Genomic DNA, 24,148 nt, shown 5'->3' on the forward strand with positions numbered 1-24,148 from the left:
GAGCATTGCACTCCACAGACTGGACTTGGGAATCAGTAGAACAGCTTCACCTTTGAATTCTCAAATCCCAGTATCTTCTGGCAACAGCCTTCCATGAATCCATTCTCAGTACACCTATTCCTCACTGTCCTTAAGAATTTTGATCTTAGTTTATTACTCTCTATCTTGATTTACTACATCTGCTTATCTTTTAGGCAACAATGGTGGTGTTAGTAACATCAGCTCCTTCGCCCTCAAGGAATTGCCAACCATCATGTCCCAAACAACCACACATTCTAGATGTCCGAGAGAGAATTATCATCTCCCCTGAAACCTATTCCCTCGTTAGTATATTCCGCCTTTTTGTAGAGTATCATCATCCTCCCAGACACGCAAATCAGAAACCAAAGAAATCATCTACTCCTTCACTTCCCCATATCTAATCAAATGACAAGTCCCATCAATTCTAAATTTTAAAATAATCCCCATAGCTGTCTCCTCTCATCTGCACTGCCTGTTTCAGTTTAGACATTTTTACTGATCACCCAGACACTAATTTTAAATGTCTTCATTTTCCACTCTGCCACCAGAATGATTTTTTTATAAATGCCAATCTGTGTATAGCTTAACTACTAAAAAATTATTTACAAACATCCCCAAGGAGTGCTTGCTTTAGCAGCGCATATGCTAAAAACATCTCCAAGGTGGCATAAATATCTTTCTTTTCATGTCTGGCTTCCTCTCTCCCATCATTCTCCCAATTTACACTCCAGAAATAATCATAAACTATGGTCACCTACATCTGCATGCCTCATGCATTGACTTCTCCTGATCTGGTTGATCCCTACAGCAAATTCCAAGTCCGCCCTCAAGTCTCACCCCAAGGATTATCTACTGAGTTACCAGGGAGACTCAGTTAATTCCCTCCTTTGCTTCCCCCACTGTACATGTCTCCAGTGAACTCCAAATATGATTATGATCTGTGGTAACAGTTAGCATACATTGAACACTTAGTGTATGCCCCATAATGTGTAAAATGCTTTACTTGTATTCAAGCTTTCTTCTTACTCGGAAACTACTACATCACCGCTCGTTTTACAGAAGAAAGAAACTTTAAGAAACTAAGCCATTTACCTAAGTTTACACAGTAAGTGGGAAATCCAGGACTCAAATCCAGGACAGTCTGACTACAGAGCCCTCTTCAACCACTACAATCTAATAATTTCTTTGCATATTTTATTTCTTTAAAGTGGCTGTAAATTAATTGAAAGTAGAGGTATTCTTTTAATTTGTGTGTCCCCAGTAACTAGGGGAAGGGCAAGAGAAAAGGGAAGAGCTGAAAAAAAAAAAAATAGAAGTCATAATTACATATCAAGAACATGACCTAAATTAGAAGAGGAAGCTAGTAGGTACCTTAGTCCATTCGGGTTGCTATAACAAAATATCACAGTTTGGGTGTCTTATAAACAATAGAATTTATTTCTCACAGTTCTAGAGATTGGAAGTCCAAAGGAACCAACATGGTCTCCTTATCTGGTCAGAGCCTTCTTCCTGGTTCATAGCTGGTGCCTTCTCACTGCATCCTGACATGGTGGAAAGAGAGACAGCTATTGGGATCCCCCACTCATGAGGGCTCCATCCTCATGACCTAATCACTTCCCAAAGTCCCCACCTTCAAACACCATCACATTGGGCATAAGGATTCCAACTTATGAATTTTGGACACAAATATTCAGACCACAGCAGTAGTCTTCAAGAAAAATTGAAAGAACTCCATTAAATGGTAAGAATGGGGTACAAACTTAAAGATATTGAGAATATAGAGAAAGAGAGAGAGAGAGAGAGAGAGAGAGAGAGAAAGAAAGAAAGAAAGAAAGAAAGAAAAGGAGGAAGATAGAAAAGGAGGAATATAGATAGATAGATACAGGTTTCCTCTCCCAAAATAAAATATAATATAATAAATAATATAATATAATATAATAAATATAATATAATATAATATATAAAATAAAATAAAATAAAAAACTTTGTTGTACTAGATGAGGGCTCCCACTGGGTGGCTCAGTCAGTTAAGCGTCTGCCTTCAGCTCAGGTCATGATCCCAGGGTCCTGGGATCAAGCCCCACGTCGGGCTCCCTGCTCGGTGGGGAGTCTGTTTCTCCCTCTCCCTTGCCCCTGCTTGTCCTCTCTCTCTCTCTCTCTGTGTGTGTCAAATAAATAAACAAAATCTTTTTTTTTAAAAAGGGATAAATCCAATGTAAACTGAACTAAATATGGGATACTTTTGAGCAAGTGATTGTTTATTAAAATAACAGAACTTAACCCTAGGAACACCCATGTTTGAGTGGCCTGGGGGCTATGATATTGGGATATTAAGAAAGAAATGAAATCAGAGCATGCTATTGCCTCTGCAGGGCAATAGTTACAGTGTCCAAATGTTTTCAACTCTTAAAATAAAATTAAAAATTAACCTTAAAAATATACCCTAAGGATAAGTGTGCTCTTGGTAGAAGCTAGAACAGTTCAGGTTCAGACTAGGAGGAGGGAAAGGTAGACACTGGTCGCCTAATTGTACGAGGTGGTTGGGGCTGCAGCAGACATTATCGGAAGTTGGTGAGACAACAACAAAATAATCTGGAGCATATTATTTAAAGTTCAAGGAAGAATTATTAAAGGGAAGCTAGAAGAGCAGTATTAACTATACTGGAAGGAATGGGGGGAGGGAAGTGTCGGGAAATACCTAAATCCTAATCTGGGACAGCCTAAAGGCGATAGCAGTGTCGCTAACCAAACTGAATCAGCAAACTTAAAATACCGGAGTCAAAACCAGAACAAGAAGAACAAGGGGAACCAGGCTGGAGTAGGACTGGAGTGGGAGGGGCCAGGGTGAGGAGCAGAGCTGTTCTTTAACCCGGTGAATATAGCACCTTAGACACATTTTAAGTCCTTAAAATTAAACAAACAAAAACTAAACTGAATAAAACTGAGGGAAAAGATTATAGTTTCAACCTAGTACTGTCACCCTGCTTCTTATGAGTTTAGGCAATTATTTTCTGAGTATGGAATAGATGTAAAGTGTGGCTACAAAATGAATTTCAGTAAATGAAATCTATTTTACTCCTGACTCCTATGTTGAGATTAGAGAGAAGTCTGCAAAGAAAAGAAATGTTCAGCTAAAATAATTTAAATGTTTCAAAATAAAACCTTTATGTTTGAAACGATGTTTCAAAATAAAAGTAAATTAATAATATATGTGTGTTATATAAGTGTGTGTGTGTATGCGTGTGTACATTCTCCCAGAGCTGAAAGATGTGTTGGCTTTTATTGCTTCTCAGTAAAAGATGTGTGTGGGTTTCACTAAATAGCATCCAAGTATTCTTCCTACTCTGAAAAAAAAACTGGATTCAAATACAAATGATCATTTCTATTCACTTAAGTCTTCAATTCTGGCTTCTGGTGACAGTGAGCAGAGTACATTTCATTAGATTTCTGGTAAAGACCACTATTGGTTCTGATTAATGAATTATTTTTCCAACAGGTTCAGGATTGTGTTTCCTTTATTCCCTTTTAGCCTAAATTTTTATGTCTTCCTTCCCTTTACTTCTAGCCTCACTAATACAGTCATACGTCCATTTACATACATAGCAAGAAACTTCCACCCATCTGGTAAACATGGGGATTACTAAATACTACACACTTGGCAAAATTAGCAAAATCTGCCAAACCCAAAAAAGCCCAGCATCCAAAAATATTCTACTAGAAAGACTATTAAAATCAGTTCTTGGGGTGCTTGGGTGGCACAGTAGGTTGACTGGCTCACTCTTGGTTTCTGCTCAGGTTGGGATCTCAGGGTTGTGGATCGAGTCCCACATGGGGTTCTGCACTTAGCACAGAGTCAGCTTGAGACTCTCTCTCCGAATGCCTCTCCTACCCCCTACCATGCTCTCTCTTTCTCACTCTCTCAAAGAAATACATAAATCTTTAAAAATAAACAAATAAATAAATAAATAAAATCAATTCTAAAGGATTAAGTAGGTATAATCATCTACTCCAGCCAAAATCTTTGGGCTTTATTTTTTGTGTTGTAAAGAGATACTATGATATCTGACACAGTGATGATTGAAAAAATCCTCCTAAAAGAGCTTGCTAATGGATAATCAACAATTATGTGAGATAACTGTAATTTGCTAGAAAACAGCCGCTGATGAATACGACTCAGAACAATCTAATATGAATAAAAGTACTCCCCCTCTAATAAAAGTACTCCCACTCCCCCTGCTTGTGTTCCCTCTCTCACTGTCTCTCTCGGTCTGTCAAATAAATAAATGAAATCTTTCCAAAAAATATTTTTATTTATTTATTTGGGAGAGAGAGCATGAGAGACAGCACGAGCAAGGAGGAGAGCAGAGGGAGAAGCAGGCTCCCCGCTGAGCAGGGAGCCCAAATCAGGACTCGATCCTAGGACCCTGGGATCATGACGCTTAACTGACTGAGCCACCCAGGCGTCCTCAAATAAATAAAAAAATCTTAAAAAAAAAAAAAGTAAAAGAAAAGGAATCTTTTTTTTTTTAAGATTTTATTTTTTTATTTGACAGAGAGAGAGCACAAGTAGGCAGAGAGGCAGGCAGAGGGAGAGAGAGATTAGCAGGCTCTCTGCTGAGCAAGGAGCCCAATGCAGGGCTCGATCATGACCTGAGCCAAAGGCAGCTGCTTAACCAACTGAGCCACCCAGGCGCCCCAAGAAAAGGAATCTTAAGGGACTCTATTACTGGACCTACTCTTGCAAAACGACCTCCATCTATACCTAACAGGCAATGAGCCTGGGCCTGTAGTCAGCCATAAGCTGAGGACGGGAATATCTCGTCCACAGGTAGCAGGGCAGTGACCCAAAACTGCAAATTACAGTTGATTCTTGAACAACTAAGGTTTGAACTAGGTGGGTTCACTTATATGTGGATTTTTTATAGTACAGTAAATGTATTTTCCTTCCTTATGATTTTCTTAATAACATTTCCTTTTCTCTACCTTATTTTATCATAAGAATACAGTACGTAATACATTTAACAAAACGTGTTAATCAACTGTTATGTTATTGGTAGGGCTTCCAATCAACAGTAGGCCATTAGTAGTTAAATGTGGGAGAAGTCAAAAGCTATATGTGGATTTTTGACTGTGTAGGGGGTTGGCATCCCTAATCCCCATGTTGTTCAAGGGTCAACTGTGTGTGTCATAATAATGTGTGTCATAATAGTGAAGGTTTTGCTATTTCTAAGGATCTACAGTAAACATTTTCAGGAGAGATATTTTTTCTCACACTTGAGAAATCACTAGAACACTCCACAAAGAAAAAAGTCTTTCCTCACCACAAAAAAAAATGCCAAGACCTACAATTAAACAAGACAATCTACTAAGCAGTTGTATTATGCATGTGTTTTCTCTTGTTAGAAATTATCTAGCTTAGGGGTGCCTGGGTGGCTCAGTCGGTTAAGCATCTGCCTTCAGCTCAGGTCATGATCCCAGGGTCCCAGGATTGAGCTCCACATTGGGCTTCCTGCTCAGCAGGGAATCTGCTTCTCTCTCTCTCTCCTGCCCCTCTTCATGGTTTGTTCTCTCTTTCTATCTATCAAATAAATAAATAAAATCTTAAAAAAAAAAAGAAATGATCTAGCTTAGAATTCTGAGATACAAAACGAAAAGAAACAAAAAAAAGCAAAAGGCAAATGTGAGGATACTCTCAGAGAATAAGAAGTAAGGTGATAGCTTCTGGGTCTCCAGATTAGTAATGGAAATAGAAAAAGGTAATGGACAATGCCATTAGGCCCTTAAAGGAGCTCAGTCTTCCTTTCTGTTATGAAGACATGGCTATGCAAAGGGCTACCAGCCCTTCTGATGGCTGAAATTATCTTTGAGTATCATGGCCCTAACTTTGATTGGCTGATAAAGTCAACATCATTCCACCAGCAAAAAGCAAAACATGTTTGTCTGCTTACATGCTCAGTATTAGCTTTCTCAATTAACAATTTTATTCAAGCAAAGTGTATAACAAGCACTAGTTCTGTCCTTACAACATTTTCCTCCTAAAACGGACCTGTCTTCTTCATCTCAATAAATGGCACAACCCTCCACCCAGCTCCTTACAATAAAAAACGAAGAAGTTATAGTTGACTTCCTTTTTCCATTGCCCCCACGTCTAACCCACCAGAAGTCCCATCAGCTCTGCCTCCAGAATCCATCCCATACCTAAGGACTCTTCTCTAACTCCCTCACCACCCTGCCCCAAGCTACTGCCACGATCCCTGACTCAAGTACTGCAATAGCCCAGGTGGTGTTCCTGCGTCTACTTCTGCCCCCTCTACTCCATTATCCAGAGACCAGGCTGAGTGATCCATGTAAAATACATTCTTCCCCTGCACAAAATCTTCCAAAAGCTCCTAATTTAAAAAAAAAAAAAAGTTTTCCTTCCATGGCTTTCAAGACCCTGCACGTTCCAACCCCAAGTCCTTTCTGCCCTCAACTCATGAAATTTCAGCTTCACAGGCACTCAGACTGTGCTTTGCTTAGGTCCTGCCTATGCTCTCCCCAGACCCTTTGTACTTGCCAGCTGAGCTTCCTGGAATGACCTTCCCTCAGACCTACCATCGTTCCCTTCCTTAGGGAAGGGACCAAAGTTGGGGGTGGGAAGAGTGCCAGTTATGAGTTTATTCCCACATGGTGCTATGTCTCGAAGGCAACTGTCCTCAAGAGAATTGTTGGTTAGAAATCCTCCCAACAGCAATTTTCTGGAAATCAGCAGAGAGACTAATTATCAGAAAATTTTCTCCACACAGATAGGTGCATTTCTCCCCATTCCTCCATTAATACCTCAGTCTACATAACTCCTTGTATTGCCACCTCTCCTGAGTTTTGAAGAAAATCCTTGACTGTGCATATAGCAAATGCACAGTTCTGTGACTGATCCGCTGTTTAAGTATTTGGCATAACATTTCTTACTAGAGTGCCTTTAATTTCATATTTGTTTTGGGTTTAGTTTGGCAGGGGGAGTAGAGATGTATTACAGAGCCAACAAATAAAGTAAGGAGAAAGTGCAATCACATAAAGTTGGGGGAAACAAATTCCCCATTATAAGGAAATTACTCCCAACCATATTAAGGGATTGTATTTTTTGTTTGCTTTTCCCTCTGCATGCCACACTCAACTGTCCTCCAAATAGACAATGATGGGAGGAATTACTACTCTCTAACACAAGGATGGAGAGGAGGTGGGAGATAAGAAGCAGCCAGTTCAGTGACTAAAAAAAAAGAAGAAGAAGGTAAAGAATTACCCTATTCTTTTCAGTTTATTCCAATTTCACATTTTTTGAATGATAAGATTGTTTACTTCTAAACTTTAAGAGAAGAAAATGCAGTCAGCTTGGGAATAGTTTCAATCAAAAGGCAAGTTTTAGACATGGCTAGGGTTTGCCTTTCTCTGTACCATATTGATTTTAAATCCAACTCGTAAATTGATATATTTTCTAGAACACAGCTCTACAAGACTTTAAGCCCACCACAGTCCCCAGATTCTGCCTCTATAATAACACACACCTTTCACCAAAAAAAAAGGGGGACGGAATTTAAATTATCCAATTCTTCCTATAGAAAAAAAGATCTACCTAGCAGTAATTAGCTATAATGTCATTTAAAAAATAACTGAATAAATAAAAAGATCTTAAGAAGGAACTTTCGTAAGTCACAGCACATCCTGAGGAATCTTCTTTCACATGGGAAGTATCAAGAAGATCTCACAATATTTTATGTGATTAATTTTCTTAATACTGAAGGAAGAATCAAGGAAGAACATAGGTTATAATGCATGAAGAAGAGAAAGAAGAAATACAGGACATATAGACATTTTATTATTTACTCTCACGTCTTGATCTCAGTCAGGGTTCATTTTCACTGTCTTTCAAAACTCACCATTATCTCACTCATTGGTCAATAGCATATACACTGAAGGCACAGAAGGGTATATATAGTTGGAAGCAAAGAACAACTGTAACTAACCCATATGGATGAGAAGACATTACTCTGCCTCACAAATATCTGGGCTCCACACAAGTGAGCCAATTAGACCTTCAATTTTCTTATGAGAAAATCATAGGAGAATTCTGATATATCTGGGTTTTAGATGCATACTCAACACAACTACCATGTCACACATGTACCACATACCTGAGAAAGATTAGCAATACCCTGGCTTGAAAACGATAATCCAGCTGTCCTGATATTCATTAGGAATTATGAGTATGCCTTTTGGATTACTGTTCTGCAGTATTAATTCTCTTGGTGAATGGGAGCTGGGGAGAAAGCGGACAATGCTGCTTCATACCAATGGTTACTACACAGATGAGCTAAGAACGCACTGAAACAGTGTTCTAGGCATCCACGGAAACCTGCGGCCCACTGGGAACAAAGTTCTGGCCCTATGGTACTGCTTCTGAAGTAATGTCCTCGACCAGCAAAGTCAGTAGTCCTGACTCGAGCCACTTTAAAATCATCACTGATTAAAGCAGGCTAGAAAACTGTCAAAAGTGGCCATCTGTTAAGAAAAAGAGGTTTGGCCAATATACTTCAGATTGCTCTAGTCAAGAAGGAATGCATAGAAACAGACATGCTGAGTTGCTGAGTGGCTGAGGGGAGGATGGCGGCTTGCATCACATGTTGGTTTTTCAATTGTAGGGTGAGTGGGCAGACACCTATCACAGCTGCTATTTCGACTGCAATCTGCCTCACAGACTGAAGTCAATGTTCCTACTTACATCAAACGGAGCTGAACTTGATTGGGCATTTCGATCACACGGTTCCCTGAAGCAGTCACTGAAAGGAAGTAGAAGACCCATGGCAATGATCCGGGAGCAAAACTTCTCTGCTTCTTCTGGAGGCCCGTTCTCCTGCTGGCTGAATAGCTTCTCCAAAAGAGTTCGCCCTGCAGATGAAACAGTCATTAGGAAGGAGCATCGGCAAGTCACCTGGCTCAGAACCCTCCCAGAGGAGCAAGGCCTGGAAAACACAACCCGTGAGCATCACTGTTGCCAAGGCTACTGAGGTGCTTCTCAATTACAGAGAAAATCTGCAGTCTGAGGCCTGAGTTTCCACATGGGAAAAGGCAGCTCTGGTTTGCTCTCCCATCCCCCAAAACATTTCCTGCCCCAAAAGAGGATGATCACGGGATGGACTATACATTTTCCACCTGAAGAAGCACCCAACTTTTTGGATTTCATTGGTAGCCCTTCTTCCTCTCTTTGTTCACCCTGCTGATGGCTCTCTAAGGGAGCAGTTACCAACCACCAAGTGGGCTAAGAAATGTCAGTGACTGATATTCAGTCTGTGGCATGGCAACGGGGAGGGGCAGGGAATGAGGAGACAGGAGGCAGGCAAAGGCCCTAACCCCTGAGGAAAGAGTTGGCTAGCCAATTCATCACCCTGAAGAGGAACCTGACAGGCTCAAAATTTTCTCACATACTCCTCAGAACCATAGCTCTAGGGTAGGTGCAAACTTCAGTTTTTATTTCGCTAAAAGAGACAGGAAAAGAGATGCACAAGAGGAGGCCACCAGCTGAGGACCCCAGAGGGCCTGGGTCCACCTACTGTCATGGTTCTCAATCCTAGCTGTACCTTAGATTCATCTGGGACAACATAATGACCAAAAATCCCTAATTCATTTCTGATACTATTTGCTCTCTAATTTATTATCCTTTAGAAATTGATTTAGCTGAGTTCTCCATTAGTCAACTCTGGTAGAAGAAATGGAAAATCGCTAGGGTTTCTTTCAGGGCCACAACTACTCCCTCAGTTCTGGACCTCCTCCTGCCCCTCCTTCATTCTTCAAATTTAGATTAAAATCACTTATCCAGGAAAGACTCCAGTGACCCCCTTCCATACCCTTTTGACACCCTTCTTAGTACTTTGTGTAATTAGTGATTTTAATTAATCATGTGTATACTTATATGTTTAATATCTACACCTCTTGGGGCCCCTGGGTGGCTTAGTCAGTTAAGAGTCTGCCTTCGGCTCAGGTCATGATCCCAAGGTCCTGGGATTGAGCCCCATGTCCTACTGGGCTCCTTGCTCAGCGGGGAGCCTGCTTCTCCCTCTCCCTCTGCCCCTCCCCCATTCACGCTCACGCTCACGCTCTCTCTCTCTCTCTCTCTCTCTCTCTCAAAATAAAATCTTTAAAAAAATATATCTACACCTCTTACTAAAATAAACTCTCTGACAGCCAGCATATATCCTGCAAATGTGGCCTCTCATACATAAGAAGTATCAATAAATATTTTTTCGGATTTCTGAATAAATGCAATGTTATGATTCTGTGACAAAGACTCATTCATATCATGGTCAGAACTAGAAAGGAGATACATCTATACCAGAGATCAGCAAGCTTCTTCTATAAAGGTAGAAGTAAATATTTTAGGCTTTGAGGGCCATGTAAGGTCTCTGTTGCATATTCTTCTTCATTTTTGTTTTGAATCGCTTTCACAATGTAAAAAGCATTCTTAGCTTGGGGTTCTGCAAAACCAGGCCCAGGTCTGTATTTCAGTTAGAACAACTGAATTTCAAATGTATAAATGTCTGTAAGGATACTAGTCATGCAATTTTTGTGCCTCTTCCTATTTTTGTTTTTACAACAGAACTCATTTCAAAATCTACCTCTGATATGTGGGATAACAAAGCAGAACAAAAGAGGCCTTTTTATTTTCTTCATTCTTTTAGGTCACTAGACAACATTCTTTGGTCTCCCAGGATTTTTCTTCTATAGAACTTAAGTTTCCCTTCATCTAGCTGGAACCAAACACCAAAGAAACCACATCCCTCAATTGTCACATGATGAATTATTGTTACAGTATACCCATTTGACACATCTTATGACTGAAAACAGCCAGAAAACTAAGTACTACTTTCCTATAACTCGGAAATTGTGTAGGACAGAAAGGGAGACAGGATCTTCTATATGTGAGAGTATTGAGTGTGAGTAAGTAAATGTGTATGTGTACATCAGGCCAAAAATTGTCAGAAAGGGTTATGGAATAATGTGGAAGAGAGGAAAGTACAAGCCCCCTGGAACTTCAGCTCTATGATGAACAAATACCCCTCAATCCTTCATCCAGGGCTTCCTAACCACGACTCCAGTGATGCCTTGGGATGGATAATTCTGTGGGTCCTGTGCACTGTAGGATGTTAGCAGCATCACTGGCCATTACACACTAGATGCCTGCACTTCCAATTCTAAGAGCCTAGGTGTCTCCGGACATTGCCAAATGTCCCCCAGCTTGAGACTCCCTGCCTCAACCTCTCTGAAGAGAACCTCCCCTGTTCGCACGGACAGTAGCTTGCTGCCCCTCAGTCTACATGGAGATATTGGGCATCAAATCCCACATATATTAGTGGTAAGAAGGGAGTGAGTGACTTCTCCGATCCCCTGAGCACTTTCAAATGACTTATTCTCCTTCAAAACCATCAGCATCTTTGTAAGTCCTGCCACTGGCTAGACCACATGTCATCCTTCCCCTTTCTGCCGTCCACTAACTTCTTGTCGTTCCTGATCCCCCTGACCTTGCCTCCTGACTCAACCACTGTGTTTTCCAACCTTACTCCTCTCAGTGATTCTGACATCCACATGGAGATCAAACCAACACCCAGGGAAATAACTCCTCTGAGATCTTGAATCCTTGCCTCCAGTCAGTGTTTCTTCTACCCCATACAAGCAACCCAATCGGAAGACCAATTTCAAACTCTACTCCAGCCTTCCATGGCTTTCCATCACCCTCAGAGCAAAACCCAACTCCTCACCACAACTCAAGACCCCCCCCCAGCCCCCACCGCCACTCCTGTCACCTCTTCCTGCTCTCCCTGAAGGCAGTCTCACCTACTGGCCTCTTCCTCCTCAACACACAGAGGTCACTCTCACCTCAGAGCCTTTTGTACTAAAACACTCTTTCCAAGATACTTGAATGACTCACTCTTTCATCTTTCATGGTTAAAAAGAAGGATGGCTTTATATATACATGGCTATACATGTGGCCATTAATATCATGCTATTATAGCTGCGAACGTCCCTAATCTGGGGAAGGGAACAAGCATTCATGTCCAAGAGGCAGAGAGGATCCCTCCAAATGTCAATAAAAATGGACCAACATCCCAGCATATAATAGTGAAACTTGCAAATCGTAGAGATAAGGAAGCTATCCTAAGAGCACCTAGGGGGAAGAGATCTCTTACATATGGAGGGAGGAACATCAGACCTGTCCACAGAGACCAAGCAAGCCAGAAAAGGCTGGTAAGACATATTCAGGGTACTAAATGAGAAGAACACAGAGCCAAGAATACTTTATCCAGCAAGGCTGTCATTCAGAATGGACGGAGAGATAAAGATCTTCCAGGACAGGGAGAAACTTAAAGAATGTGTGACCACCAAGCCAGCCCTGCAAGAAATATTAAGGGGGATTCTATAAAAGACCCCAAAAGTAATATAGACCAGAAATTTACAGAGACAATCTATACAAACAGAGAGTTTACAGGCAATATGATGATGGCACTAAATTCATATCCTTCAAAAGTTACTCTCAACATAAAAGACCTAAATGCTCCCATGAAATGGCACAGGGTTGCAGATTGGATAAAAAAGACAGGACCAATCCATATGCTGTCTACAAGAGACTCATTTTGAACCCAAACAACTTTCACATTGAAAGTGAGGAAATGGAGAACCATTTATCATGCCAACGGATGTCAAAAGAAAGCTGGGTAGCAATCCTCATATCTGAGAAATTAGATTTTAAACCAAGACTGTAGTAAGAGATGTAGAGGGACACTATATCATACTTATAGGGTCTATCAAATGAGAACATCTAACAAATGTAAATATATATGCCCCCCATGTGGGAGCAGCCAACTACATAAGCCAACTTTTAAACAAAATTAAAGAATCATATTGATAATAATACATTAATAGTAGAAGACCTTAACACTCAACTCACAGCAATAGATAGATCATCTAAGCAGATCAACAAAGAAACAAGAGCTTTGAAGGACATATTGGACCAGATGGACTTCATAGATATATACAGAACACTCCATCCTAAAACAACAGAATACTTATTCTTCTCCAGTGCACACAGAACTTTCTCCAGAATAGACCACATACTGGGTTACAAATCAGGTCTCAACAGATAACAAAAGACTGAGATGATTCCCTGCATATTTTCAGACCAAAATGCTTTGAAACTGCAACTCAACCACAAGGAAAAATGTGGAAGGAACGCAAACACTTGGAGGTTAAAAAGCATCCTGCTGAAGAATGAATGGGTCAACCAGGAAATTAAAGAGGAACTTAAACATTTCATGCAAACCAATGAAAATGAAATGACATCAGTTGAAAATCTATGGGATACTGCAAAGGCGGTTCTAAGAGGAAAGTACATAGCCATCCAAGCCTCTCTCAAAAAATTAGAAAAATTCCAAATGCAAAAGCTAACCTTACACCTAAAGCATCTGGAGAAAGAACAGACAATAAAGCCTAAACCAAGCAGGAGAGGAGAAATAATAAAGATTAGGGCAGAAATGAATGAAATAGAAACCAGAAAAACAGCAGAACAGATCAACGAAACTAGAAGCTGGTTCCTTGAAAGAATTAATAAGATCGATAAACCTCTGGCCAGACTTATCCAAAAGAAAAGAGAAAGGACTCAAATTAATAAAATCATGAATGAAAGGGGAAAAATCACGACCAATACCAAAGAAATAGAGGCAATTATTAGAACTTATTACCAACAGCTATATGACAACAAACTAGGCAATCTGGAAGAAATGGATGTATTCCTGGACACTTACAACCTGCCACTGAAACAGGAAGAAACAGACAATCTGAAAAGACCAAGAGCCAGTAACGAAATTGAAACTGTAATCAAAAACCTACCAAAAAAACAAGAGTCCAGGGCCAGATGGTTTCCCAGGGGAATTCTACCAAACATTTAAAGAAGAAATCATACTTATTCTTACTGAAGCTGCTCCAAAAATTAGAAATAGAAGGAAAACTTCCAAACTCAATCTATGAGGCCAGCACTACCCTGATCCCAAAACCAGATGAAGACCCCATCAAAAAGGAGAATTACAGACCAATATCCCTGATGAACGTGGATGCCAAAATACTCAACAAGATCCTAGCCAATGTACATTAAAAGGATTACTCACCACAACCAGGTGGGTTTATTCCTGGGATGCAAGGGTGGTTCAACATTAGCAAATCAATGAACCCAAAAGATCACATTGAAGTCAGGCATCGTGATGCACCCAGCTTTGGTTTTTTTTTTTTTTCAACAACCTCTTTGCAATTCGGGATCTTTTTGTTTCGATAGATCACATTAACAAAAGAAGAGACAAGAACCATATGATCCTCTCGACTGATGCCGAAAAAGCATGACAAAATACATCATCTTTTCCTGATTAAAACTCTTCAAAATATAGGGATAAAGGGAACATACCTCAATAACAAAGAAGCCATCTAAGAAAAGCCTACAGCTAATATCATTCTCAATGGGAAAAACTGAGAGCTTTTCCCTTAATGTCAGGAACATGACAGGAATGCCCACTCTCATCACTATTGCTCAACATAGTACTAGAAGTCCTAGCCTCAGCAATCAGACAACAAAAAGAAATAAAAGGCATTCAAACTGGCAAAGAAGAAGTCAGACTCTCTCCCTTTGCAGATGACATGCTTTATGTGGAAACCCAAACGACTCCACCCCAAATTACTAGAACTCATACAACAATTCAGCAACGTGGGCAGGATACAAAATCAATGCACAAAACTCAGCTGCATTTCTATACACAAACAATTGACTGAAGAAAGAGAAATTAAGGAATTGATTCTATTTACAATAGCACAAAAAACCATAAGATACCTAGGAATAAACCTAACCAAAGAAGTAAAGGATCTAGAAACTACAGAACACTTATGAAAGAAATTGAGGAAGACACAAAGAGATAGAAAAACATTCCATGCTCATGGATTGGAATAATAGACATTGTGAAAAAGTCTATACTGCCCAGAGCAATCTACACATTCAATGCAATCCCTATCAAAATACCATCAACATTTTTCACAGAGCAGGAACAAACAAACCTAAAATTTGTATCGAAACAAAAAGATCCCGAATTGCAAAGAGGTTGTTGAAAAAAAAAAACCAAAGCTGGGTACATCACGATGCCTGACTTCAAGCTATATTACAAAGCTGTAATCATCAAGACAGCATGCTACTGGCACAAATATAGACACATAGATCAATGGAACGGAATAGAGAACCCAGAAATAGACCCTCAATGCTATGGTCAACTAACCTTCGACAAATCAGGAAAGAATACCCAATGAAAAAAAGACAGTCTCTTCAATAAATGGTGCTGGGAAAATTGGACAGCCACATGCAGAAAAATGAAGCTGGACCATTCTCTTATACCATACACAAAGATAAACTCCAAATGGATGAAAGACCTCAATATGAGACAGAATTCCATCAAATTCTAGAGGAGAACATAGGCAGTAACAGAACATTGGCCACTGTGACTTCTTTCAAGACCCATCTCAAAAGGCAAGGGAAACAAAAGCAAAAATGAACTTTTGGGACTTCATCAAGATAAAAACCTTTTGTACAGCAAAGGAAACAGTCAACAAAACAAAGAGGCAACCCACAGAATGGGAGAAGATATTTGCAAATGACATTGCAGACAAAGGACTAATATCCAAAATATATAAAGAACTTCTCAGGGTGCCTGGGTGGCTCAGTCATTAAGCATCTGCCTTCGGCTCAGGTCATGGTCCCAGGGTCCTGGGATCAAGCCCCACATCAGGCTCCCTGCTCAGCAGGAAGCCTGCTTCTTCCTCTCCCACTCCCCCTGCTTGTGTTCCCTCTCTCGCTGTGTCTCTCTCTGTCAAATAAATAAATAAAATCTTTAAAAAAAAAAAAAAAAAAAAGAACTTCTCAAACCTAACACCCAAAAAAACAAATAATCCAGTCAAGAAATGGGCAGAAGACATGAACAGACACTTCTCCAAAGAAAACATACAAATGGCTAACAGACACATGAAAAAATGTTCAACATCAACTAGCCCATCAGGGAAATACAAATCAAAACCACAATGAGATACCACCTTACACCAGTTAGAATGGCAAAAATTAACAAGGCAGGAAACAAGTGTTGGTGAGGATGTGGAGAAAGGGGAACCCTCTTACACTGTTGGTGGGAATGCAAGCTGGTACAGCCACTCTGGAAAGTAGTATGGAGGTTCCTCAAGATGTTAAAAATAGAGATACCCTACAACCCAGCAATTGCACTACTAGGTATTTACCCCAAAGATACAGATGTAGTGAAAAGAAGGGGCACCTGCACCCCAATGTTCATAGCAGCAAAGTCCACAACAGCCAAACCGTGGGAGGAGTCGAGATGCCCTTCAACAGACGAATGGATAAAGAAGATGTGGTCCATATACACAAGGGAATATTACTCAGCCATCAGAAAGGATGAATACCCACCATTTGCATCTGAAGGGGATTATGCTAAGTGAAATAAGTCAAGCAGAGAAAGACAATTATCATATGGTTTCACTCCTTATGTGGAAGATAAGGAATAGCATGGAGGACGACAGGGGAAGGGAAGAAAAACTGAATGGGAAGAAGTCAGAGAGGGAGACAAACCATGAGAGACTCTGGACTCTGGGAAACAAACTGAGGGTTACAGAAGGGAGGGGGGTGGGGGATGGAGTAACTAGGTGATGGATATTAAGGAGGGCACATGTGGTGATGGGCACTGGGTATTATACGCAACTAATGAATTGTTTAACACTACATCAATAACTAATGATATAGTATATGTCAGCTAATTGAACATAATAAAAAAAGAAAAAACTCAATTAATTTAAACATATCAAATATATGAAAGGGAATCAAAAATAAAAACAGATACCACTGGAGAATGCTAGGGCACCAAACATCACTGATAACACAGAATTAATGGGCAATAACAGAAGTATTTCCAGTACAAATTGTATTTCAGGGTAATATAACACACCTAGTGAATAAAAAAAAGTTTTCAATACAGAAAGTTCTAGCCAAAAGGGGCAAACAAGTGACAAAATTAGAAAATCACCCTTTTGCAATCCCTAATGAATTCCTTTTGCAGTCCCTAATGGTTCACTTAGGAATAGCTAATGGATGGGAAACCCATTAGAGAAAAAGTCAACCGAAAAATTTGCAAAGAAGGAATCAAGCAGCCATCCCCAAACCCACAAATCATTCACAGCTTCAATACAAATGAGACAGGCAGACACGGTGAGCCTCCTGATGTGGGTTTAGCAAGTATACAGCACTGACCATCTAGCGCATGTGCTATCCCGAACCCCTGGGGGAAAAAGAGAAGACGATTGAATCATGTGTCAGATTGGACCTAACTTCTAATCTAAGATACAGAGAGTTCTGAAAATGGACTAGTTAAACCAGATAGTATTAAACAAATTTGATTTGCATTCAACATAATAATGGCATTGTAGCATGTTAAAAAGTCCTTTTTTGAGACGCATACTGAAGTACTTGATATTAACATGATGCCTGGTATTTGTTTCAAGTTATTCCATGAGAAAGTGTGTATTTGGGAGAGGCAGATAAAACTATTATGGCATTGATAATTATTGAAGCTGGGTGATAGGTACATGGGGCTCATCATACCTCTACTTGTATGTACGGTCAAATCTTCACAACAAATATCTTAAATTATGCCATTAAAAAGATTAATGATTACAAGTCCAAATAAATAAATAGGGCGCACCTGACTGGCTCAGTCAGTGGAACACGCAATTCTTAAGATTGCAAACCTAACAAGGTGCCCTCCTTATTCTACAAAAACAAGAGACATGAATTCAGTTTATTAAAGGGTCAAACGATTGTGGTAGGAACATGAAAAGTTTTTACTTCTAGGACCTGCACTCTAGCTGGACTGTACTCAGCTCCCTTTCTGACCATGAATATAATTTGACCAGAGTGGAGGGAGCAGACAGAGACATGAACTTCTGTTTTTTTCTCACAGTTGATGACTGGAGATTTAACTGGGACACACTGGCCTACTACATGGAATTCTTTGAATCTAAACTGGGGAGACTGAGTTGACATAAAGCCTTATGAACTTAACCTTATTTCTTAACTGTACAAACTGGCTGGCTAGGACCTGGACACGGAGACCCCAGATTCCCTATGGCACCCTATTATGCACTCCACCACCACCCACACAGTTCAGGACGTCCCATGACTCCTGGTCCCCTTACACCACTCCTTGGTCAAAGCACCTATATTAGACTGAGACGTGTTGGTCACACCAAAAAAATGAAAATAACTGGTCCTAGAATATGAATAAGTATAACTTTCCTTAAGTGTTCAGCTATTCAAAGCTTCATTTTACTTCACATTTTCATTATTTAATCAACAATATTTCCCGAGCTCTTACTAGGTGCAAAGTAGCTCTACGTCAACTTGCCAAAAACCTATTTGCTGAATGAACAAGTCATGAAAAACTGCAGGTGAGCTTGACAGGGGCTGGTGGGGTGGCTGCAGTAACGCTAAAACTTGAGAAAATTCTCAAAGGCCAATAAATTAATTCTCTACAACACAGACTGCTCTAAACTCTATAGGTATATCAGAAGTAGTTTCTGGTGTATTTATGACCAAGTGCATGGGCAGGAGATGGGCAAATTTTCTCAGGTTCTCCCTCCCTCCCTGGGCCCAAATAAAAAAACCCGGTGGGAGGAGCAGTCTTTCTTTCAAACCCAGCCTCTGTCATTTCATAAACTAGGAAATGCAGGACCAGGGATGTTAGGTGTTCTGTACAAGGTCCCACTATCTTCATCTAAGAAAGGCTCATCGCACTGATCACACAAATGACATATCTCACATATAGCCTAAAGAAATCTAGAAGTGTACACCCATGGACAATTCTTCCATTTTGTATAGAATGGAGAGTATTTCCTATTTTCGGCCCATTCTTTTCCACTGAAAGTACATGGACTCTATCTCTAGACTTCATAAAATGCATCCAGGGGAAGAAGCATTGTAGGGCAGCCATGACCTTCAGCTATGGAAACCAACCACCTTGGTGCCCTTCCTGATGCTACCATTGTTCAAGCTATGGTCTCAGACGAGCTACTCAATATCTCTTAAGCCTCCTCAGTTTCCTCATCTATAACCAGAAATAATCATCTTCCTTACCTCCTAGGATTGTTGTAAGAATAAAGTTGAAATAATTTTTGTTAACAGGCTTAACACAGTGTCTGATAAATATGACCTATCATTATTTTTATCAAGAGTCAGTTCAAAGGTTCTGTACTCTTAAATAGGATAAATAAAAATTTGGTTTAACCTAAAGGAAGGGAATCATAAGTAATCACTGGTATCCTAAGAATATACCTCTAACCTAAAAGCATTAGGAAAAGTATAATAATAAGCAAGGGGACCACTGATTAAAATATCTTTTTTCACTAATTTAATTTAATATTAAGTTATTAAATTATTTTAACTTAATATTAAAATATTAAAATGAAACCAAGTTTTCATTTTTGTTTTTGTTTTACATTCAATAGATCTTAATGACATTAACTAGGTAATATTTAAGACTCTACTTTCTAGAATTCCTAACTTATGTTTTTTTTTTAACTTGCATTATTTGTTAATTATTTGTTAAAGTCATGTTAAAAGTAATATTCATCCAATGGCAGGGAAGTTATTAATCACTAATGTTCGCCAATTATTTCTGCACTGACCCTCTCTCCCTCCTCCTGCATGTCCTTACACACCCTAGTTAGTAAAGATTATTCACTTTAGCATGTGGTAACAGCTTTGAAATCATCCACTATCCCCAAATACTCGTCTTGCATTGCTTAGCAAAACTCACAGGGCTGGACGAACATGGAAATAAGGCCAAATGCAGTGATCTTCCCGCACAAGGAAAAAGTAAAATCATGAGTCCCTGCCCAGGAGTTCGGTTGGGCAGTGAGTGCTGATGTTATAAAAAGTAGAAAACCTGTTTTTTGGACAGCATGATACAATATAAAGGGCACTTCCACTGTCTACTGTCAGCTTGTGAAGCAAAGCAAGGATTTACCATCATGATTTCAAAGCAACTAACTGAGGGATGAAAAGGTTCTAGAATCGGCCTACAGACTGGAGGGTGGCAGTGCCAAAACTGGATGCATACTCTGCTCTCCTAATTTTTATTCCAGGGATCTTCCACTTCTAAGTAAGCCAGCAACTCTGGGAAAAGCTTCTGACCAACATTCTCTATTAAGATATAAAAGAAATAGACCACATGGTCTGCACCCTGCTGGGGCTGCAATACAGTTACAATGACCAAAGCTCAGGAAGAAATACTTTAAATGCAGTCTATTTAGAATATACTACCTTAATTAAACAGCCTTGGTGGAAATAGTGAGAGAGAAAAAACAGCAAAGAAAAAATATAACCAAACACTTAAGAGTCTATCATTTGCCAAAGAACATCGTAGGTCCACCAGAGGATATAATCTTGATGAAAACATGCTCCCTGCCCCTTACCAATAATAATACGTTATGACAATATACTCAAATATTTGAGTAATATATCCCAGGTCACACATGGGGAACGGCTAAGTGTGAGTTTGGTGTTGTTTTATGCCCCACAACATCATTCATTTATAATTATATGTTTTAAATTTATACTTTAAGAGCCTACAAACACATCATTGGCTTTTTCCTTTTGTGTATTTTTTAATGATTGAAAGAGGAACAGAATATAACTGCTATATCTTGAAAAGGGTCAATATAAGTTTCTGTTTCTTCCACATTCCATATCTTATGCAAAATGAGAATTAAACAGCAGTCTCATTGTGTTAAGCTTTTTCCTAATCTTCTAGATCAGACTTATCTATCTAATAAACTTCCCCTGAAAGCCCATATTATCTATCAGTTGAAATGTTAAGAGGAATGTGTTGTTGACAAGCAAATCTAGAGTTAGACATTAATGATAATCGCTTAAGTTTAGGATGTTGGTGAACACAGAGATACCACATATTGTGTATCATCATGTACTGATGGTCTATGCTGGAGAAATAAGAAAAAAACAGGTATGAGAGGCCAATTATGATCAAATAGAAGCTAACATGTCTAGTTTCAGATACCAATGCTGCAAGTTTTACAATAAGAGGAAGACCCTCCTCAGTATAAATATCTAGGTTTGTCTCAAGGCAAGAAGACAAATGTGTGGTCAAACTGCTAGACACATCATAGGAAAAACAAGTCATAGGGCACATGAAGATAACTAACCTTCAGTCCCTACCTGCAGGGAAGATGACCTCAGCTCATGAAGGGATCTGAACAGATGAGGATGTAGCTCTCTGCTCCCCCTGGACAGAACTCCCTGCATCTGTGGACAGCATGGACTAGACACTCTTACAGGAAATTCCCTCCTCTGAGCACATCATCAGGCTCAAAATTTCAGGTAAGGAAGAAATACTTTGATATTTAAACTTTATAAAACACTTGCAGATTGACCTGCAGATGTGCTGGTTTTTCCAAGTCCTCAATACTATGTACCTTTATAATTTCTTTGAAGAAGCTGACTGCTCTGCATGGTGAACTGGAACTGCAACATCCATTCATGATAAAAACAAAACTCTCAACAAAAAGAGGAAGGAACATACCCCAACATAATAAAGGCCATTTATGAAAAACCCACAGCTAACATTAAACTCAATGGTGAAAAACAGAGCTTTCCCTGTAAGGTAGGAACAAGACAAGGATGTCCCCACTCACTTTTATTCAACATAGTACTAGAAGTCCTAGACACAGCAATCAGACAAGAAAAAGAAATAAGAGGTAAAGAAGTCAAACCATCACTATTTGCAGATGATATGATACTATACTCATTTCTAAAGACTCCAATAAGGGGTACCTGGGTGGCTCAGTTGGTTAAGCATCCAACTCTTGATTTTGGCTCAAGTCATGATCTCAGAGTCATGAGATCGAGGCCTGTGTTGTGCTTGGTGCTCAGCATGGAATCTGAGATTCTCTCTCTCCCTCTCCCTTAGCCCCTCCCATCACTCTCTCTCTTTCTCAAATAAATCAAATATTTTTTTAAATTTTAAAAAATAACAACTCCATTAAAAAGCTACTAGAATAATTAATTCAGTAAAGTGGCAGGATACAAAATTAATACCCAGAAACTGGTACTATTTCTATACACTAATAACGAAGTAGCAGAAAGAGAAATTAAGGAAACCATCCCATTTATAATTGCACCAAAAAGAATAAAATAACTAAGAATAAACTTAACTAAAAAAGTGAACAACTTGTGCTCTGAAAATTATAAAACATTGATGAAAGAAATTGAAGATGAGACAAACAAATGGAAAGATATTCCATAATCATGGATTGGAAAAATTAATATTGTTAAAATATTCATATTACCCAAAGCAATCTACAGATTTAATGCAATCCCTATCAAAATACTAGTAGCACTTTTCACAAAACTAGAATAAAAATCCTAAAATTTGTATGGAACTCCAAAGACCCCAAATAGCCAAAGCAATCCTATAAAGAAAAACAAAGCTGGAGGTATCACAGCCCCAGATTTCAATATATACCACAAAGCTGTAGTAATCAAAACAGTATGGAACTGGCACAAAAACAAACACATAAATCAATGGAACAGAACAGAGACCCCAGAAACAAACCCATGATTATATGGCCAATTAATCTATGATAAAGGGGGCAAGAATATACAACAGAGAAGAGAAAGTCTTTTCAATAAATGGCGCTGGAAAAACTGGACAACTACACTTAAAAGAATGAAACCAGACTACTTTCTAACACCATACAGAAAAATAAACTCAAAATGGATTAAAGACCTAAATGTGAGACCATAAGACTCCTAGAAGAAAACATAGACAGTAATTTCTTTGACATCAGCCATAGCAACATTTTTCTAGATACATCTCTTAGGACAAGGGAAACAAAAGCAAAAATAAATTACTGGGACTACATCAAAATAAAAAACTTTTTTACAGCAAAAGAAACCGTCTTAGGAATGGGAGAAGATATCTGCAAATCCAATTAAGGGGTTACTATCCAAAACATATAAAGAACTTATATAATTCAACACCAAAAAAAACAATCTGATTAAAAAATGAGAAGAGGACCTGAATAGATATTTTTCTAAAGAAGATATACAGATGGCCAATAGCCACATGAAAGATGGTCAACATCATTCATCATCAGGGAAATGCAAATCAAAACCACAATGAGATATCACCTCACACCTGTCAGAATGGCTAAATTTATGACAAGAAATAACAAATGTTGGTAAGGATGTGGAGAGAAAGGAATCCTCCTACACTGTCGGTGGGAATGTAAATTGGTGCAGCCACTGTGGAGAACAGTATGGAGATGCCTCAAAAAATTAAAAATAGAAATACCATATCACCCAATAATTCCACTATTAGATATTTACTCAAAAGAAAATGAAAACACTAATATGAAAAGATATATGCACTTCTATGTTTATTGCAGCATTATTTACAATAGCTAAGATATGGAAGCAACCTAAGTGTCCATTAATAAATGAATTGATAGGAAAATATGGCGCACGCGCACACACACACACACACACACACACACACACACACACACAATGGAATATTACGCAGCCATAAAAAGGATGTTATCATGCCATTTGTGACAACATGGATGGACATAAAGGGTATTATGCTAAGTAAAGTAAGTCAGACTGAGAAAGACAAATACCATATGATTCTACTCATAAGTTCAATCTAAAAAGAAAAAAAAATGAGTAAAGAGACAAAAAGCAGAATCAGACCTATAAATAGAGAGAAAAAACTGATGGTTGCCAGAGGGGAGGAATGGAGGGTGTTAGGCAACATGGGTGAAAGGAAAGGGAGACACAGGCTTCCAGTTATGGAATGAATAAGTCACAGGAATAAAAGGCACAGCATAAAATACAATCAATGATATTATAATAGCATTGTACATTGACAGATGTTAGCTACACTGTGGTAAACACAGCATAACACTTGTCAAATAGCTAAGGTGTACACCTGAAACTAAT

At 39.2% G+C, this 24,148-nt stretch overlaps 1 protein-coding gene across 2 annotated transcripts in view; it reads right to left on the reverse strand.

Moving 5' to 3' along the window:
* The window catches only part of FMN2 (formin 2), a 375,250-nt gene that overhangs the window by 333,336 nt on the left and 17,766 nt on the right, over window positions 1–24,148 (reverse strand). For both annotated transcript variants that reach the window (XM_073899944.1, XM_073899942.1), the window contains exon 2: window positions 8,777–8,943. In XM_073899944.1, coding sequence (XP_073756045.1) covers window positions 8,777–8,943 — 167 coding nt within the window. The remainder of the gene's footprint in view (window positions 1–8,776; window positions 8,944–24,148) is intronic.

The sequence above is a fragment of the Callorhinus ursinus genome, unplaced genomic scaffold (genome assembly GCF_003265705.2).
Source record: "Callorhinus ursinus isolate GAN/ISIS: 27379988/994484 unplaced genomic scaffold, GSC_fseal_2.0 scaffold13, whole genome shotgun sequence".
In the NCBI taxonomy this organism is placed as follows: Eukaryota; Metazoa; Chordata; class Mammalia; order Carnivora; family Otariidae; genus Callorhinus; species Callorhinus ursinus.